The 20,171-nt window shown below is 39.6% G+C and overlaps 1 protein-coding gene across 1 annotated transcript in view; it reads left to right on the top strand.

Annotated features, from left to right (window-relative positions):
- Window positions 1-3,197: 3,197 nt before the first annotated feature.
- The window catches only part of snx20 (sorting nexin 20), a 32,561-nt gene continuing 15,587 nt past the window's right edge, over window positions 3,198-20,171 (top strand). Inside the window, exons 1-4 of the mRNA XM_043706960.1 lie at window positions 3,198-3,408; window positions 10,099-10,157; window positions 10,296-10,453; window positions 11,645-11,796. Coding sequence (XP_043562895.1) covers window positions 10,315-10,453; window positions 11,645-11,796 — 291 coding nt within the window. The 5' untranslated portion in view covers window positions 3,198-3,408; window positions 10,099-10,157; window positions 10,296-10,314. The remainder of the gene's footprint in view (window positions 3,409-10,098; window positions 10,158-10,295; window positions 10,454-11,644; window positions 11,797-20,171) is intronic.

Genomic DNA, 20,171 nt, shown 5'->3' with positions numbered 1-20,171 from the left:
GTCAACGCTTCCGGCAGGGGAAACAGTTTTCTGGAACAGTTCGACTTGCTCTGAGGAGTTTCGGTTTTTGTTTCAAGCTGCAGGGTTTAGAATATTTTCGTAATTTGTAAACTGGCAATAGGTGGTCATGGAGGAAAAACTGAACATGAATGGACTGGACATGGTAGCTTAACTTTCGCTGCGTGAAGAAATACAACCATTCTGGCACTCCTACATATCAGAGAGTTGGTGATCAGTGTCTGAATGGACAAGAATTGTACCACCAGAGATGCTTTTGCTGGATCCTCCAAATCCTGTGACAAGATAGACAGTTCCCCAACAGCAACATTCTCTCCCGAGCCCACATGCCCAGAATTGAGGGGCTAATCATTCAAAGCCAACTCGACTGGGCAGTGCGTGTCATTCATACACCCAAATTAGAGACAAAAGAAAACTGCAGATGCTCAAATCCAAGGTAGACAAGGAGACTAGGAGAGCACAGCAAGCCATGCGGCATCAGGAGGTGAAGTCCAATGTTTCAGGTGTAATCCTGAAGAAGGGTTATATCTGAAACGCTGATTTCTCCACCTCCTGATGCTGCCTGGCGGGCTGTGCTCTTCCAGCCTCCTGCTTGTTGACGTTCATCCACCTAATGCCAGACTCCCAAACAGCTGCTCTATTCAGAAGTCATTGTGGCAGGACGCCCCCAGGAGGGCTGCAAAAATACATGTAGAATATCCCAAAGCATGCTGGGAGAGGTCAGACAGCCCAGCTGACTCAAGGGGTTCCCTGAATCATAAAGTCAGACAACATGGAAACAGAACCTTTGGTCCAACTCGTCTATGCCGACCAGGTTTACCAAACTAAACTAGAACCATTTGCCTGCATTTGGCCATATCCCTCTAAATCTTTACTATCCATGTACCTGTCCAATGTCTTTTAAATGTTGTAACTGCACCTGTATTTACCACTTCCGCATTCCACATACAATCCATCCTGTGTGTGAAAAGTTTGCCCCCTCAAGTCCCTTTTCAATCTTTCCCCTCTCACTTTAAACCCATGCCCTCCAGTTTTGAACTCCCCTATCCTAGGGAAAAGACCTTGGCTACTCAGCCATGCTCCTCAAGATTTTATAGAGTAGAACTGTGCACAATACTTCAAAGGTGGCCTCACCAATATCCTGTATGGCCTTAGCATGATGGCCCAACTCTAATACTCAATACTCTGGCCAATGAAAGCAAGCATGCCAACTGCCTTCTTCACCACATGGTCTACCTGTTATACCACTTCCACAGAACCATGTACCTGAACCCCTTTGTCTCTTTGTTCAACAAACTCCCCAGGCCCCTACCACTAACTGCATAAGTGTGTGTTTTTTCTCTCTTATATGTTAAATAAAAAGAAGGATTCTTATTTTGTTATTGTGTTCCTAACTTAGATGTTAGTCTAATGTATTTCAAGATTTAACAACTCTGACAAAATGTGACTCAGCAAGTCAGCGAGTTATTGTCTGGAGTAGAAAACTGATCTGGAAATAAATAGAACAGGAACAGCTCAGTGGTTAGAACTGCTACCTCACAGCACCAGGAACTTGGATTTGATTCCACCCTTGGGCTGTGTGAAGTTTGCACATTCTCCCCACATCTGCATGGGCTTTCTCTGGGTGCTCCAGTTTCCTCCCACAATCCAATAATATGCAAGATGTTTTAGGTGGACTGGTCATGCCCCATAGTGTCCAGCAGTGTGCAGACTAGGTAAGTTAGCTGTGATAAATGCAGGGTGACATGGAGGGTGGGGGATTGGATGCTCTTCAGTGGGTCGGTGCAGACTCGATGGGCTGAATGATCTCTATCTGTAGGAACTTGATGATTCCAGAACAGATTCTATTATTATGTAAAATATTGGCCATTTATTCATTGTTAATGAACTGTGAGTCGACTGTGTTTTTCTCATCTAGAGATTCCAAAGGATGATGATATTGAGCATTTGATTGGAAAATATTGAAATCTCAAAAGAACACTTGATAAACTTTGCTTTTCTTTAGTATCACCTATGGTGATGGGCATTTCATCAAAGTGACTATCATGTCACTTGAACATGCTAATATAATAAACAGCCTCTGGATTTTCTCTCTCAACATACAATATTATAAGATCATAAAATATTTCCAGCATGGCAGGAGGCCATTCAACCCATTGTATCCCTGTCAGCTCTTTGTAATATTATTTCAAAAGTGCCTCTCCCCAGTAGCCCTGTGTGATAACCCCTTTTACAGCCCGGGGAAATCGATAATTAATCTCTCTATGGAACTCAGTGAGTATGACTTCCCTTGGTTACAGTCAATGGCCTGCCCCCAGCTCTAACCTATGCAAAAAAAAAGCAGACCCAGCCCCTTCCTGCTCTCCTTTTGCACTTTTGGTGATTTGCATTGCCTATAATGGGCCTTGCTTTGAAAGAAAATTGAGTGGTTATCTGATATGGGAGAATGGGCCTTGCTTGTAAATATTTAATTGGCTACACGGGTGATTTTACTAGTGGTGATTAGCAGTTTCAAAATGTCCAAAAGAAAACCCAGTGATTTAGTGGTGGGAAATTCATTCTGTGTGTGTGATAACACTTCCGGATATATAAAAGAGAAATCAAAAAGAGAAAAATAACCCAGAAAAATAAAATAAAAGCAGACCCAGGCTATATGGGTGATTACAGGTGGTGCTTATGTGTTTATAGTACAAATATTTTAAAAACAAGTCACAGTGATTTGGCGGTCGGAAAGTCATTCGGTTGAATATCATAGTACTTCCAGATATAGGAGAAAAAAAACAGACATATGGAAGGGTCTACAGAACTGTTTATTCCCTGTGTATGCCATGAGTAGCAACTTTATTCTGGTGTTCAACAGTTAGGCTTCCAACATTATTGCATCCTGAAAATTCTCCCTCATCAGATAACCACTCAATTTTCTTTCAAAGATGACAATTACAGCTGCCTCCACCATACCCTCAGACAGTGCATCCCAGGTCCTAACCATTTGCTGCATAAAAAATGCTTTTCCTTGTGTTACTGATACTTCTTCTGCCAATGATTTAAAATCACTGTGCAAGATCCTCAATCCTTCCACCAACAAGAACAGTTTCTTCCCATCTGCCTATCTTTAGATGTTGTATCTCTTTTAAAAAAAAATTGTTAAAGAACATTTCCCTTTGCATAAACCCCTCCCTTAGAGGAAGTAATCAGTATTTCAGCGCATAACTTCTTTCTTTTTAACGACGTAAGGCAAAGTGTCCTTATAACTGCACATATCTACAGAAACAACGTTTCAATTATGTAAAACTGAAAATACTTCAGTTCTTCACATCCATCATTACAACAATTGCAACGTTTACCTTTATTTTGGTGCCTTAGCTCCAGGACAAAACTCAGACGTTAAAGGTTAGTTCATGCTTCAAACTTAGTGCTTCCTATTTTCTAGATTGCAGTAATATGTACGTACTGTCTAAAAATAGTTCAAGATTTGGATTTTCTTTTCTTTCCAACCAGTATTTAAAATATATAAGCTGGGCTGTGTAATGTAATTAGTCTTATTAGATAAACTTTGAGGAACCGTTATTGGAACTAGAGGATTATAACACTTTTGTTGTGTGTGGGAGGGATCCACTCCTTTGAGCTGTACACAGACCTGATTCATTTATAGCAGTGATGGAAATCTGGAACTTGTAATCACTGGAGAGATTTTTGATTTATATTATGACGGACACTTGAATTTCATCTTAAGTTGTCATAGACTCATGTAAGTAATAATCTTGCATGTAGTAAAATTGCAAATAACTGAATATTTTCCAAAAATTAAAGAAAAACAATTTAGTGTCAATCATCTTATCTGAAATGTCTCTTATAATGATTGTAAATTCTGAAAGGCATGAACTGTGCTCTTTAGAAAACAGAGAGGAATCCTTTTGGATGGCTTTAAGGAGTTTGTTCAGGTGACAGAGTCTAAAACCAGCAGTCTTACAGAAGAGATAATCACTCCAAAATCCAATAAGAAATTCAGTAAGAGCAGCACGGTGGCTCAGTGGTCAGCACTGCTGCCTCACAGCGCCAGGGACCCAGCTTCAATTCCTGCCTCGGGTGCCTGTCTGTGTGAAATTTGCACATTCTCCCCGTGTCTGCGTGTGTTTCCTCCCACAGGCCAAAGATATGCAGGCCATGCAAATTGACCAAGCTAAATTGCCTATAGTGTTCAGGGACGTGTAGGTCAGGGGAAACTTAAAATAATGGGTCTGGGTGGGATACCCTTCGGAGAAGTGGTGTGGACTTGTTGGGCTGAAGGGCCTGTTTCCACACTGTAGGAATTCTAGAATAAAACAAAGAACTGTATTGCTGGAGAGCTGAAACAAATAAAAACAGAAATTACTGGAAAAACTCAGCAGATTTGGTAGCATCTGTGGAGAGAAAACAGTTAATGCTTCGAGTCCAGCTGACTCTGATTCAGGAAATTCAGTTGTAAGTTCTTTATAGTGACAACGTGAAACTTGCTACCATATGGAATGATTGCAACACTTAAGGGGAAGAAAGAAAAATGAATGAGGGAGAAAGGAATGGAATGATATATTCATAGGATTAGATGTTACAATGAGAAAGGAGGCTTATGTGGATCAAAAACACCATCAGAGAGCTATTGGAATGCATGACCTATTTTACTGTTATGGCTATCTGCCATGCTCTAAGGCAGAGATATATATATACACACAGCATTTATATCCTCACTGGCCACTTTAGTTGTATCTCAAAGAAAATCAAGGACCACATGCAAGGTTTAATGACTCTTTCTCTTTATTTTCATCACTCTCAAGTTATGAATACAAAGAGACATTTTTTATCTGTTTTATCCACCATAAAGACTAGCAACAGCTCACTGTAACTTCTAGTCCCCTTACCTTTAAGCAGAACAAATTGAAGTAGGATTTTGTGGTCTAGATTATCAGGACTCATTGGTCTGAATTGGTCTAATGACTGTGCACTCAGCATCCCAGTCTTTGAAATATTTTTTGATATATGGTGTTGATGGAAGTTTCACAATATACTTGCTTCTGGAAAGCTCAGGAGAGCACCTTAAAGGCTGAGGAGATACCATGTGTTATCAATATGATTACAGATGTTTCAGGGACTTTTGCTTTACATTTATCGAGGTCTCAGGAGATCATTACCATAGTGCTTTATTTAACAGTATTTACATAAAAGGCTGAAGAGTGCATTCATGCGAAAATGCAGGAAATGTGTTTCGTATAAAATAAAAAGACTTCTTGAACTTGCTAACTTTGCCACAGATGGATCAGGAACTGCTGACAAAAAATTCCTGTTTTGAAGCATTTAAAAGTATGATAGATAGATTTCTTTGAATTATTGTTGTTTCCATGTTAATTTAAATAGAGGACTTTTTTAAAAAATTAATATATTTTTCTAATCAACCTTACAGAGTAAGGCTGCAAAATTGAACTCGATAGGTTGCTCTTTCATGAGCCAGTATAGACACGATGAGTTGACTGGCCTCATAGATTCTCAACAATGGCCCATTGAGTCTGCACCAACTCTCTGAACAGCATCCCACCCAGACCCAACACCTCACCCTATCCCTGCAATCTCACCTTCTTTATTGTAAATTCTATGATTCTAAGATTCTACTGTTTCAGAATCCAACCAGATACTGGATTTTGGGCGCCAGTGTGAAGAAGAAAACAGGTATACAAAATAAAGGTTCAAGTTAATCCTCAGGCTAAAAATCAGTTAAAATAGCATGATAAAGTTTGATTGAGAGAAACCAAATTAAAATCTGAGAAATCAACACAAGGTCTCTGAATATGGTAAACCTAGCAGGCTCAGAAATTGAATGATCAAGCCGACAAGAGAAGATCAATTCCTAGCACATGGAATGTGATCCTCAGACCAAACAGGGTCCAAAGGGATCAAAGTAACTACAACTCTTACTCACATCCTATCTGCCACCATAGATGGAGGTATAGTCGCCACTTGTAATTAGACAATTGACAGAGGCACTGGAAACTGTGGCGTTATGAATCATCACTCCCCCAACTCATTCAAGAATGTGCAAGATTTGCAGTGCATATACGAACATACATGTTAGCCATCAGTTAAACTTGTTGAAATTCAGTAGTAGCTGTTTAACTCTTCACAACCAAATTATAGTGGTCATAGAATGTTGGGTATATTCATGCATGATCAGACATGCAGCTGCCATGAAATGGCATCCGGCACCTGCATCTCAAATTTGGAAACATCTATCAGGCAGAAAGCTGTCATAAACCTGGTGGAAGATCTTGCACAGGACAATTTATAATGTGTCAGTCCACTTAATGTTTTAGATCTCTATTCTTATGCTCCATAATAAGGCTTGCGCATCACTTCTTGCTTCATCAAATTCTTTATATAAAAGGTAAGAGATGCACCTTCAAGTTTTGGAGAAAATCAGATTAGTAAGAAATGAATCAACTGAGACAAAACTGGAGCTGCAATATAGTCATAAAACAATTAACAAGTAAAGGATTAATGTAGAGAATCTGTAGCTAAAATATTTCATAACTCATTACATTGTAAATTTATAATTATAATGTAACTAATATTCATATATTTGGGGCTAAAACTTATAGAAACATATTCCCAGAATATGTTTCTATAAATTCCTATGCTTGTCAGGAAAAATCACTGCAATCAATCAAAAAAGCTATAAATCAGGAGAATGCAATAAGACTAGCTGAGCGTTGAGGATGCAAGTGACTGGAGAAAGTAAGGATTGCAGATGCTGGAGATCAGAGTTGAAGAGTGTGGTGCTAGAAAGGTACAGCCAGTCAGACAGCATCCGAGGATCAGGAGCCCTTCATCAGGAATGAGGCTTGTGGCCCAAAGGAGCTGAGAGATAAATAGTTGGGGATGGGAGGGGGGGTGAGGAGGGTAGGTGGTGGAGCTGGGGGGGGAAGGTAGCTGGGATGCAATAGGTAGGACAGTTCGAAAGGCATTGTCGAGTTCACAGTTTGGATTTGGGATAAGGCGGGGGTAGGGAAAGTGAGGAAACTGGTGAAATCCACATTGATCCCATGTGGTTAGAAGGTCCCAAGGTGAGAGATGAGGTGTTCTTCCTCCAGGCATCAGGTGGTTCAGGTTAGGCGGTGAAGGATGTCCAGGACTTGCATTTCCTTGGTTGTGTGGGTGGGGGAGTTGAAGTGTTCAGTCACAGGGTGGTGGGGTTGTTTAGTGCGTGTGTCCCAGAGATGTTCCCTGAAATGTTCTGCAAGTTGGCGTCCTGTCTCCTCAATGTAGAGGAGACCACATTGGGAGCAACGATCAGAGTAGATTAAGCGTGTGGAAGTACAGGTAAATCTCTGTTGGATGTGGAAGGATCCTTTGGGACTGTGGACGGAGATAAGGGATTGAGGTGCGGGCAAAGGTTTTGCATTTTTTGCGGTGGCAGGGGAACGTGCCGTGAGTAGAGGGTGTGTTGGTGGGGGGCATGGACCTAACAATTCATATTCCCTCCCAGACCTGCTGGCACCAGTCCTCAGGTACCAACCTTGTTAATGGCCAAACTATATTGCTTTCTTCAGAGTCGAAGAGACTATAGAAACCTGTGATCAAGAACCAATCTTGTAATTAACCTCCAGACCTGGCTTGACAAACAAACAATGGTTCCTTTTTTATATATAACACAAGCTGCTACCCACAATGCAAATGTCATCTTCAGCTCACAGTTTACCAAAATTGACAAAATTATTTAAAAAATGAAAAACGCAGCAAGGCTCTGACATAAGATCTTGCAGAAGGCATATATGTTATCTTAATTGTCCTCATAATCCTAAGAAAATTGTTAAAGTTACAAGTTCTTAATTGCTATAATGCAATAAACTACATCTTGTTTAAGGCAAGAGCCTTTTTCTCATTAAGCCTTACTGGAGGCTTTCCTTTACAACTGTAAACAGAGTAAGCCCTTAGAAACAGTCAAGGACAGGGGATTGTGACAGAGACCTCTCCAAACTCAAGCTGGTGGTGTTTGACATTACAGCCATACAACATTCATATATTTCTGATTTGGAGATTATATTACTTACAGTGTGGAAACAGGCCCTTCGGCCCAACAAGTCCACACCGCCCCTCCGAAGAACAACCCATCCAGACCCATTGCCCTTGATTTACCCCTTCACCTAACGCTACAAACAATTTAGCATGGCCAATTCACCTAACCTGCGCATTTTTGGACTGTGGGAGGAAACCACAGCACCCAGAGGAAACCCACACAGACACGGGGAGAACGTGCAAACTCCACACAGACAGTTGGCTGAGGCGGGAATTGAACCCGGGCCTCTGGCGTTGTGAGGCAGCAGTGCTAACCACTGTGCCAACGTGCCGCCCAGTGCTGTGTTGGACTGTGGTGTACAAAGTTACAAATCACACAACACCTGGTTATAGTCCAACAGGTTTAATTGGAAGCACTAGCTTTCGGAACGCCGCTCTTTCATCAGGTGGTTGATGAAGGAACCACCTGATGAAGGAGCGACGTTCTGAAAGCTAGTGCTTCTAATTAAACTTGTTGGACAATAACCTGGTGTTGTGTGATTTGCAACTTCATATATTTCGGCTTTCAGGGAACATTTGGGCGACACGGTGGCACAGTGTTAGCACTGCTACCTCACAGTGCCAGAGACCCGCGTTCAATTCCTGCCTCAGACGTCTGACTGTGTGGAGTTTGCACGTTCTCCCTGTGTCTGCGTGGGTTTCCTCCGGGTGCTCCGGTTTCCTCCCACAGTCCAAAGATGTATAGGTCAGGTGAATTGGCCATGCTAAATTGCCCGTAGTGTTAGGTAAGGGGTAAATGTATGGGTATGGGTGGGTTGCGCTTCAGTGGGTTGGTGTGGACTTGTTGGGCCGAAGGGCCTGTTTCCACACTGTAAGTAATCTAATTACATACAAGATTCCATGCGACATGTCTCTAAAATCAAATAAACAAGATGTTGTAGATTACTCCAGTGTGCAAACCCATGATTTCTGCTCATCACATTATACATAAATCTTTAGTGTACCAGAGAGAAGGTTGCAGATGCAACTAAGTTAGACTCTAGGGACCATTGCACTGTTCACAATAATGGCAGCATTCATACTAGGTTTAATCTGTAGATTTTCAAAGTCTAAAAGATTGACTCAGTAATGCATATGACATCCAATTTGGAATTTCCAGAATTTGGATTGTTTTTATACAGTCTTCAGCAATACCAAGATACAGAGAAAGCTATTTGTGGTGACCATATTGAAATAAGACCAGAATGAGGCAAAAGAAATTAATAAAATATGCACACACAGAGAGAGAGACGGAAGAAATATGAGCAAGTAACTACTACCAATCCAAATCTACCATTACCTTTGGAAATATTTGTCATTAGAAGGTGTAGCACCATGAAACACCACAGCAAGAAATCAAGTAATGTGCAAAGTACATAAAGACAATAAAATGATTAAATGGCAAAAGTTCTGCAGTGGAAGAAGACAACTCATCACTACTTTGTCAATAACAGCTAGGTATGGGCAATAAATGCTAGCCCAGCCAGTAATGCCTGTATCCCGTGACTGAATGCAAAATAACTTAATATTAGACAAACAAACAATCAAGAACTGCAGATATGGGAAATCTAAGTCAAAAACAGAAATTGCTGGAGAAACGCAGCAGGTCTAGCAGAATGAGTGGAACGAAAGCAGAGTTAACGTTTCAGATCCAAAGACCCTTCTTCAGGACTGATAAACATTCTCCAGCAGTTTCTGTTTTTGTAACTTACAGTAGGATTGCAATTAGAAAGACAACAGGAGGCATTGATGAAAGAAACTAAAGGGCATTCCTTATGGGTGCCAATGTCCATGGACCAGAACAGCATTCAATTTATCCTTGGGCGCCACCATTACAGTTTTGGTAAGTTCTGGAGATCCCAGTTCCAGCTGGTTCATAGCATTTATAAAATAACTCCCACATTTGTCTCAATTCACTCTCAGGCTTTTTTTTAACTTTTAGGTATTTTGAGAAATTTCCAAGAATATAAACACCCATCTGTCTTCTTTGCATTCTTTTAGATAACTGCAAAGAACAAATCCTCCACATTAGGACTTCAAATTTGGATATACATACTAAGGTAAAAATGCTTCATTTAATAACACAAGCAATCGTCAATTCATTAACCTTTACAGTTAATTAATGCTAACCAATCATTCATCCATAGATCCTCTTCAAACAGGCAAATGTAACAATATAACCTTGTGATTTTTTTTAGCATACAGGTTGTTAAAACAATGGAAGATTACAAACAAAAAGATTCATCACTGAACAATGAGCATTCAGCAGCATTTTGCTATAAAAACTCCATTAAGGAACAAAGTGTTACTGGGGCTGCACAAGGATGCAGTAGTGATGTTTCACAACAAAACAAAGGTAAATGAAGTGGTGTAACTAAACACAACAACAGAGAGGTTTACATCACATTTAATGCTTAATTGTGTTATTAACATGCAATTTGAGTACTTTCCAACCCATTCAGGGTTTATGTCCAAATTTTGTTGGCATCTTTAATGCTCAGTTTTATCTTGAGTAAAACAGCACAAAACGTTGAGCATCTGTGAATTATTCTTCCTAAACCTTGGAAGAGATAGGGCAACATGTTGGCACAGCATGTTAAAACAGCAGAGTAGCAGGTTTTTCTGTTTCTGGGCTCTACAGTCTTTGGTTTTTCACTTATTTAATTTAATGAACAGAACATTGTGGACCTTGAGGCACAGGTAATAGAAAATTCCTTCTGCTGAGGCAAGAACAATCCAGGGTTATGATTAATAAGATCTTTAAATGGAAGGTAGAAAAGCTGTTTAAATAAAGTAAAGAAGATTATGAATTTAGCACAAAGCACCATTGAATATTGCTTTGGCCATAGGTGTGCTGTTATATCCAGATTTGGGTACACCATTAAAGTAAGCATGTTAACATCATAGAAGATTCACTGGAATCATATCAGAAATGAAGGGAAGAAGGCTCAGAAACTTCTTTTTTCTAAGTGGGACAGAAAAAGCTAGCGAGAAATAATAGAAATGTTCAAGATGAAGAAAGGCAATAAAAGGGCAGATTATGTCAAATTTGTAACAAATGTAACAGGCAACAAGCAACATGTACTTGAAGATGTCATGAGAAGAATAGAGTCAAAATGTTAAGGTTTTTTTGAAGCATTTTGTCATTAGAAATGTTAGCTGCAAGTAGCTATTCAAGCAGAGTTCATAACATGAAGTTTTAGAGAACTGAAGAACATTCAAAAAGGAATGAAAGAGGATACCAGTAATTAGGATGAGAATAAATAACTTCAGTTTACAAACTAGCATAGGTGGCAGGTACAACAAGTCAATCAAATGACTTCCATCTATACTGTAATTTCCTGATATCTGGGACAGATAGGGTGTGGGCATACAAGCATTTGATCTCTACAGCAAATATTCCATAAAAAATACATCATAACAAAAGTTTGAAACATTATATTGATGAATTGATTTCAAGCCTTAAAAAGAAGTTCAACTTGAATGTTTTACTAACATTCCAATGCGTTAAAATAAAGTCAATTTATAGGCTGTCTTCCTTTCTTAGCCCCTTCCAGCGCAACAGTCCCAGAAGCTACGCTAACCACAAAACAGCTGTTGCAGTATTGGAATAATATGAATAAAAAGGTGAAGCCAATTCGATTGCTTTTTGATATACCAGAAACTAGAACTGTAGAAGAACAGGGGTCCAAATATGTGGTAAGTTTGAGTCACTAATTTGAATCATATGTAATTATACAGCAGAAAATGGGGAGAAAGTGAGGTCTGCAGATGCTGGAGATCAGAGCTGAAAATGTGTTGCTGGAAAAGCACAGCAGGTCAGGCAGCATCCAGGGAACAGGAGAATCGACGTTTCGGGCATAAGCCCTTCCTGAAGAAGGGCTTATGCCCGAAACGTCGATTCTCCTGTTCCCTGGATGCTGCTTGACCTGCTGCGCTTTTCCAGCAACACATTTTCAGCAGTACAGCAAATAATGGCCAAATAATGATTACAAGGACCAAAACTGGTATTGGACCAACATTTCAAGGAGTTTATAACTAGTTTAAGACTAGATCATAGTCTTTGGATATATTTTCCATTTTGAGTGCAATTGACAATCTGGCTGCAACTTGGGCTTGGAATATCATTTTATTTCCAAAGCGAAATTTTAGTCAACCATCAGTTTAAACATATTTGCACAATTGGAAATTTAAAGTCTTCCATGAGCCAGCACAGCATAATAAAATGCAATTCTTTATAATCTTTTATATTAAAAGTACATTCAGTGCCATTTTGAAGAGCAGTAACTTGATGCAATTGTATTGATACCTCTGAAAATGGGTTTAATGTCCTGGTCCAACAGACGTGAGGACAATGATTTTAAATCATTCAAGGAGGATTCATGGTCATTTAGAGAGGCAACAATTGATAAGGGATAGTCAGCATGGTTTTGGGCCAGAAAAATCATGTCTCACAAACTTGATTGAGTTTTTTGAGGAAGTTACCAAAACAATTAATGATGGCAGGGCAGTAGATGTTGTTTATTTGAATTTTAGTAAAGCCTTCGACAAGGTTCTGCATAGTAGTCAATTAGTGAAGTTAGGTCACATGGGATTCAGAGTGAGTTTTCCAATTGGATGCATAAATGTATCCACGCCTGAACCTGAAGAAAAATTATCGCAATGATTCGTGATCGTATCTTTTATGATGTTAAATGATTTCTGTTATCAGTTATCACTTGTATCCAGCATCAATGTTGATGTTGAAAAACTTAAGCAGCCAATCATATCGAAGAACCTTTACAGACAGTAAACTGAGGAGTACAAAGTATTGAATATCCTTCATTTCAAATAAAGATTGTGAGATACATATGGGATTAAAGCAGAAGGTGAAATGTTACAATTTTTTAATATTACAATCTAGGGATATTTTATAATAATGGAAAAAACTAATATTCCACAAAAATAAAATCAGTTTATCATGGGCAGCGAAGGTGTTCAGGGCTATTGGTCCCGCAGATTGTAGTCCCTTTGTGCTGACTGTTCCAAAGAAATGTGCATAATTTGAGTAATTGCACTATGACCATTGATTATGGAGCAGATCCTAAAGATGTACCACAATGCACTTAGAGGCCTAGGATGTCTTTCTGGAGAATATTATCTTGAATCAGATGAGTGTGTGAGACCAACTGAGCATCTGCTGAGGAAATTTCCAGTTGCCCTCAGGTTTAGCCTGAGATATGAGATGGAAAATGAAGACTCCTACAGCATGGCAGCAGGGATACAATCTGGAAAGCCGAGAGCTTGCATTGACCTAAACAAAACTGTGATGAGCTGTCAATAGCCAATCTCAACCATTTAAGGAATTTTGCCAGAAAATGGAAAGGCAAAAGCCTATCCTAGATACTCATGATGGTTGCTGGTAAGTGAAGCTGAATAAAAGCAGCAGCTTTCTAACTGTGTTTAGGATGCCCTTTGGGATGTTTGTGCATGCTGTTTGGCATTTCCATGGCTCCAGAGAAGTATCTATACAAACAACATAAAACTGTGAGTAGTCTGCGATAGTGGATGATCTGTCAGTTTATGGATGCTCAGACAAAATAGAAGAAGCCATGTCAAAACAACATCATAATTTACAGTTAGACAGAACTCCCCAGATTTATTTGTTGTTTGCAAGCAGCGGAAGATTTTTTGCACAGTTCCAGAAAGGTGAGATCTGTAGCAGTGATGCACCACCCAACAGATGTAAAAGCAGTACAAAGATTTGTTGTATTTGTCAACGATTTAAGATACTTATGACCCAATTTTTCATTAGAGGGTGAACCACTGCACCAACTCACTGCAAAGGATGTATGACTGGGGCACAGAACAATAAATAATATTCACTGATGTCAAAAAATTAGTGACGGCAATGGTCATGCTGAAATGCTATTGTATAAATGATAAAGTCACTGTGTGCTGCAACATCAGCCAGACAGAACTTAATGCAGCAAGAAATACTTGTGTATTTGCATCCAGGGCATCAGCACAAGTGGAATGATGATGTGTTCAGATCGAGAAAGAGTGCCTGATCATTATCTTTGCTTGTATACTTTTTCATCAATACTGGTCTACAAAAGACAGAGCCAGTTGATATCAAGGGCAGTCACTCTCACTTCACCTCTGGAGTTCTAATCTTGTGTCCATGTTTGAACAAGGCTGTGATGGGGTCAGGAGCTGAGTAGCCCCAGTAGAATCCAACTGAGCCTCAGTGATCTAGTTATTGCTAAGCAAGTGTTGCTTCATAGCACTGTTGATTGACCCTTCTTTCATTTTGCTGATCATGGAGTCTAATTGGCTGGATTGGATTTTTCCTGCTTTTGTTTGTGGACAGGATACTTCTGGGCAACTTTCCACATTGTCAGGTTGATGCCAGTTTTGTAGCTGTATTGAACAGGCTAGGGCGTAACTAATTCTGGAGCACAAGATATCAGTATAAGTTTTCAGGGCCAAATGTCCCCTCAACTCTGAGGGTTCACACACACACCAGTTGACAAGCCAATGCCATTTCCAGATTGACTTTCAGTATCAGAAGTCACTGCTGTGTACAAACCTTGGAGGTCCCTGGGGAAGAAAAAGAAATTGTGGGAACGTAGATCAGGACTCCTAAACTTTGCAATATTCATTCCCTTCAGCTATTTTTTGACATCACATGGAGTGAATCTTATTCAACAAATATATTGCTGTTCACCCTAATGTAAATAATACAGGTAAACCTCAGGCTGTACTATGTTTTAATTTATTGGTCCCACTCAAAATTGATCTATTTCCCAAAGCATAATATTTTTAATCCAATTACCATTTGGCTGGTATTTTCATGAGAATTCAGAATATGGGAATAGCTCTTAGGATAATAGCTCAAGCATTTAGTACTGAGATTAGGAGAATCCATGATTGTATTGAGTGGAGGCCAGTGGAGCTGTTTGGTCTCAGCCGACTACTATTTTATATGTTCTTGTGAAAAATAATTGAATGGAGATGTTTTGCCTGTACTAAAACCAATTCTACCAAGTTCTTTAAATGCTAAGTTCCTGTTCTGTTCCTAAGAATGTCATACTATTAAAATACGCTTTATATCATTTGTGTTTTCAACTGTTACTGCCATTAGATCCACTTCAAACTAATTTGACAGAAGACAATTGTTAGATAGTACAGAATCATTCCACAGCTACTTCCTCTTTAATAAGAGAAATGAACCACATGTGAGATATTTTACAATTATTTTATGCAACAAAAAGAGGAACAGTGAGCTTCCAGGGAAACTCATTGAAATTGTGAAAGTTTCAGTCATTTAATGTTGAACACAAAAGCTAGTTTTTTGTTTTAAAGATATAAGATATAATGTCAAGCAACTGTGCAAAATATTGATCATTTACATTACTTAAATTTAAGAAAATTGTTTCATTTTTACACTGCATAGGTTTCCAGTTAATTATTTTCAGGGAATGCCACAGAGTACTGTATTTCCACTTCAGTGGTATTGTTGTCCATTTGAAAGAGCAAGTATTGAACAAAGAAAGCAAACACTGCAGAACTGGTCGCTGTCAACTCATGAGATTAACTGGGAATGTACATATCGATGATGTCAATGTCACATGAATAAGTGGAGAAAATTGGAGGAGAACCTAAACTCCACCACGGCATTGAGAGAATTTATGTGTATATCAAGCTACAAGTTCATGCAGAAAGTTCCTTGGACCTGCTGGGACCAGTGTCCTGGTGAATCAAATACCTAGGGCTGTAGAAAGGGCATTTAATTAGGGGTTTGGGGGAGAAAATTATTGGCTTACAATTGTAGAAAGAATACAGCTGCATTACAGGGCAGTTATTTAGATATTGAAACCCAAAGTGGGACAGAAAGAGACAAAAATAGAAAAATGGCAGTAAACAGGGTGAAGGGGGAAGGGGAAAAAGTGTTAAAAAAAATAAATGGCTCTTAACATGAATGCACATAGTACTTGAAACAAAATAAATGAACTAATGGCACAAATAAAGGTTAATGAGTGTGTGATCTTATAGCTATTACGGAGACTAAAGGTATTGAGGGTTTAGTTAAGAAACAGAAGGAAGCATATGTCAGGTATTGACAAGATAGATCGAATGAATCCTTAGAAGAGTATAAAGGCAGTAGTGGTATACTTAAGGGGGAAATCAGGAGGGCAAAAAGGGGACATGATGTGGTTTTGGCAACTAGAGTTAAGGAGAATGCAAAGGATTTTTACAAATACGTTAAGGACAAAAGGGTAACGAGGGAGAGAATAGGGCCCCTCAAAGATCAGCAAGGTGGCCTTTGTGTGGAGCCGCTGGAGATGGGGGAGATACTAAACAAGTATTTTGCATCAGTGTTTACTGTGGAAGAGGACATGGAAAATATAGGATGTAGGGAAATAGATAGTGACATCTTGAAAAATGGCCATATTACAAAGGAGGAAGTGATGGATGTCTTGAAACACATCAAAGTGGATAAATCCCCAGGACCTGATCAAGTGTACTCTAGAACTCTGTTTTCCCTGGAGCCTCAGAGGCTGAGGAGTGACCTTATAGAGGTTTATAAAATCACGAGGGGCATGGATCGGGTAAATAGACAAAGTCACATCTCTGGGATGGGGGAATCCAGAACTAGAGGGCATAGGTTTAGGGTGAGAGGGGAAAGATATAAAAGAGACCTAAGGGGCAACATTTTCACACAGAGGGTGGCGTGTGTATGGAATAAGCTGCTAGGGGAAGTAGAGTCTAGTACAATTGCAACATTAAAAGGCATTTGAATGGGTATATGAATAGGAAGGGTTTGGAGGGATATGGGCTGGGTGCTGGCAGATGGGACTAGATTACGGTGGGATATCTGGTCAACATGGACGAGTTGGAACGAAGGGTTTGTTTCTGTGCTGTACATCTCTATGACTCTATGACTGTATGACATGGTTGCAAGGAAATCAAAGCTGGGAACTAAATATTCAGGAGTATGTGACTTTCTGAAAGGAAGAAAAGGGAGGTATTGTCACTTTGTTGGTCGGGGATGGATTAAGTGCAATAGCAAGAAATGATCGTGGACGGCATGGTGGTACAGTGGTTAGCACTGCTGCCTCACAGCGCCAGAGACCCGGGTTCAATTCCCGCCTCAGGCGACTGACTGTGTGGAGTTTGCACATTCTCCCCGTGTCTGCGTGGGTTTCCTCCGGGTGCTCCGGTTTCCTCCCACAGTCCAAAAATGTGCAGGTTAGGTTAATTGGCTATGCTAAATTGCCCATAGTGTTAGGTGAAGGTGTAAATGTAGGGGAATGGGTCTGGGTGGGTTGCGCTTCGGCGGGTCGGTGTGGACTTGTTGGGCCGAAGTGCCTGTTTCCACACTGTAAGTAATCTAATAAAAAGGTGTAGAACCCATCTGGGTGGAGATATGAAATAAAATTGGGAAGAAGACACTGGTATGAGAGGTCTTTAAGCCCCCTAACAGTGGTTACACAATAGGATTGAGAATGAATTGGGAGGTAGTGAAGGTATGTAAGAAAGGCAGTGTGTTAATCATGGGTGACTTCACTCTTCATGTAGATTGGAAAGGTTAGATTGGCAGAGGTAGCCATGAGGAAGAATTCATAGCGTGTATTTGGGACAGTTTCCTACAAAAAAACATTGTGGATCCAACCAGGGATCTGGTGTTACAAGAGGCACATTTAATAAAATATGTTGGAATAAAAGATCCCCTAGGAAACAGTAACCAAAACAGGGGAGAATTTAGCATTCAGTTTGAAAGGGAAAAACCTGGGTTGGAAAAGCTGTGCTAAATTTAAATAAGGGTAATTACAAAGAATGAGGGCAGAGCTGGCTAGGAAGGAATTTACCAGGAAAGATAGTTGATGAACAATGGTAGATGTTTAAGAAAATAGTTCATGGCTCACAGCAAAGAGATATCCTTGTGACAAAGAAAGAGTCCAGGATGGGATAAGTCCACCATGGTTAACCAGGGAAGTTAAGAATGGTTTCAAACTGAAAGGAAACCAGATAATGTGGCAAAGTTTACTGGTGAGCTACATGATTGGAAAACTTATAAAAAAAACAAAAGACAACCACTAAAAAAAAGAAGAAAAACTTGGAACATAAACTTATCAAGATAGACCGCAAGTGGTTCTTTAAATACATAAAAAGAAAGCAAGAAGTCAAAAAGTGAACATAGGCCCCTTATAGAATGAGGTTTAGAAAATTATAATGGGGAATGAGGAAATAGCAGAGGAGTTGATTAAATACATTGCTTCAGTCTTCGTAGTAGAAGACACTAATATCATTTCAGAATTGCTGAATAATAAAGGGGCAAAAGGAGGAGAGGAAACAAAAACAACAACTATAACTAGAGAACAAGTGGCAGGGAAACTATTGGGGATAAAGGCCGAAAAGTCTCCTTGACCCATTGTTAAAGGAAGTAGCTACAGAGTTGGTGAAGCATTGGTAGTAACCTTTCAAGCATCTATGGATGTTGGAAAAAGTCCCAGAAGATTGGAAACTCCCAATGAATACCTTTATTTAAAAAGGGAAGGAGACTAAAAGAGGTAACTATACACCAATTAACTTAACATCTTTTATTGGGAAAATGTTAGAATCTATTGTGAAGAATACAATGCAGAGCATTTAGAAATATAACATAAGCAAAAAGAATCAGCAGGACGTCATGAAGTGGAAATCAGGTTTGACAAAATTGCTAGAAGTCTCTGAAGGGGTAACAAGCAAGATAAGCAGAGAAGAAGCAGTGGATTTTCCCAAGCTATTGGTAAGGTACCACACATTAGCAACTTGATATGGAGATAATATATTAAGAGGATTGTTTAACTAATACAAGAAAGAGAATTGTGATAAGGGAACGTTTTCAGGATTGGCAACCTGTAACTTATTGAATTGTCACAGGGACCATTGCTGGGGCCAATTGTTTACAATACATAAGAATGACTTCAATGAGGAGAATGAATGTACAGCAGCCAAGTTTGTGGATGGTACAAACATAGGTGGAAAGGCACTTGGTTAGGGTGAAAGAGTCGGCGGAGGGATATAGACTCGTTCAGTGAGTAGTTAAAAGCATAACAAATGGAATATATTCTGGGAAAATGTGAGCTTATGAACTTTGGAAGGAAGAATAGAGAAGCTGAATATTATCTAAGTGGAGAAAGACTGTACAAACCTACATAAGAAAGCGATATGGGAATCCTCATGCATGAATCATAAAAACCTAGCATCCAAATTGAGCAAGTAACAGGAAAAGTAAATGGAATGTTAATCTTTATTTCAAAGGACATGGTGTATCAAAGTAAGGAGGCTTTGCTAAACTATATAAGGCACTAGACAGACCATGGCTGGAATATTCTGAGCTGTTTTAAGCCCCTTATCTAAAGAAAGATGTAATGGCATTGGAGGCAATCCAGAGAAAATTCACTAGACTGATACCAGGTATGGACAGACTTTCTTAGGAGGAGGGATTGTATAAGTTAGGCATGTACTAATTGCAATTGCATAAGAATGAGAGCTGACCTAAATAAAATATACAAGATTCTTAAGGAACTTGGGCTAGATGCAGAGCCATTATTTCTCCTTGTGGGAGAGTCTAGACACAGAGGAGACAATATCAGAATAAAGGAATGCACATTTAAAGCAAGCAATGAGGAGGAATTTCTTCTCTCCGTTGGCAGTGAATCTATAGAATTCTTTACTGCAGAGGGCTATTGATGCTAAGTTGTTTAGGGATTCTGGGTAATCCAAAATGGAGGATGCGAAAAATTTCTGGCTATAAGAGCTGCTCCTTTTTTTGAAGTATTTTAGGTGTTGGAAGGGATTTCCTTGAATTCCAGGAGCAGCAATTACTGGTTTATATGCTGTTGCATTGTTTTGGAACTTTGGGAAAAAAAAGTCAAAACAACAGCAGTTTTAAAAGGGAGAAGAGCAGACAAAGGAAGCACATGGTGAGGACAGTGCAGGAGAGAAAGAGAGAGAGAGAGAATCTGCACAGTTACTGCCTTTGCTGGTTGAATTCGTGTTTCGCTGGACATCGGAGTGCATCTGGGAAAATTAACAAACAGTGA

The sequence above is a fragment of the Chiloscyllium plagiosum genome, chromosome 17, assembly GCF_004010195.1.
Source record: "Chiloscyllium plagiosum isolate BGI_BamShark_2017 chromosome 17, ASM401019v2, whole genome shotgun sequence".
Taxonomy (NCBI): Eukaryota; Metazoa; Chordata; class Chondrichthyes; order Orectolobiformes; family Hemiscylliidae; genus Chiloscyllium; species Chiloscyllium plagiosum.
This window is presented reverse-complemented; position numbering and strand designations above follow the sequence as displayed.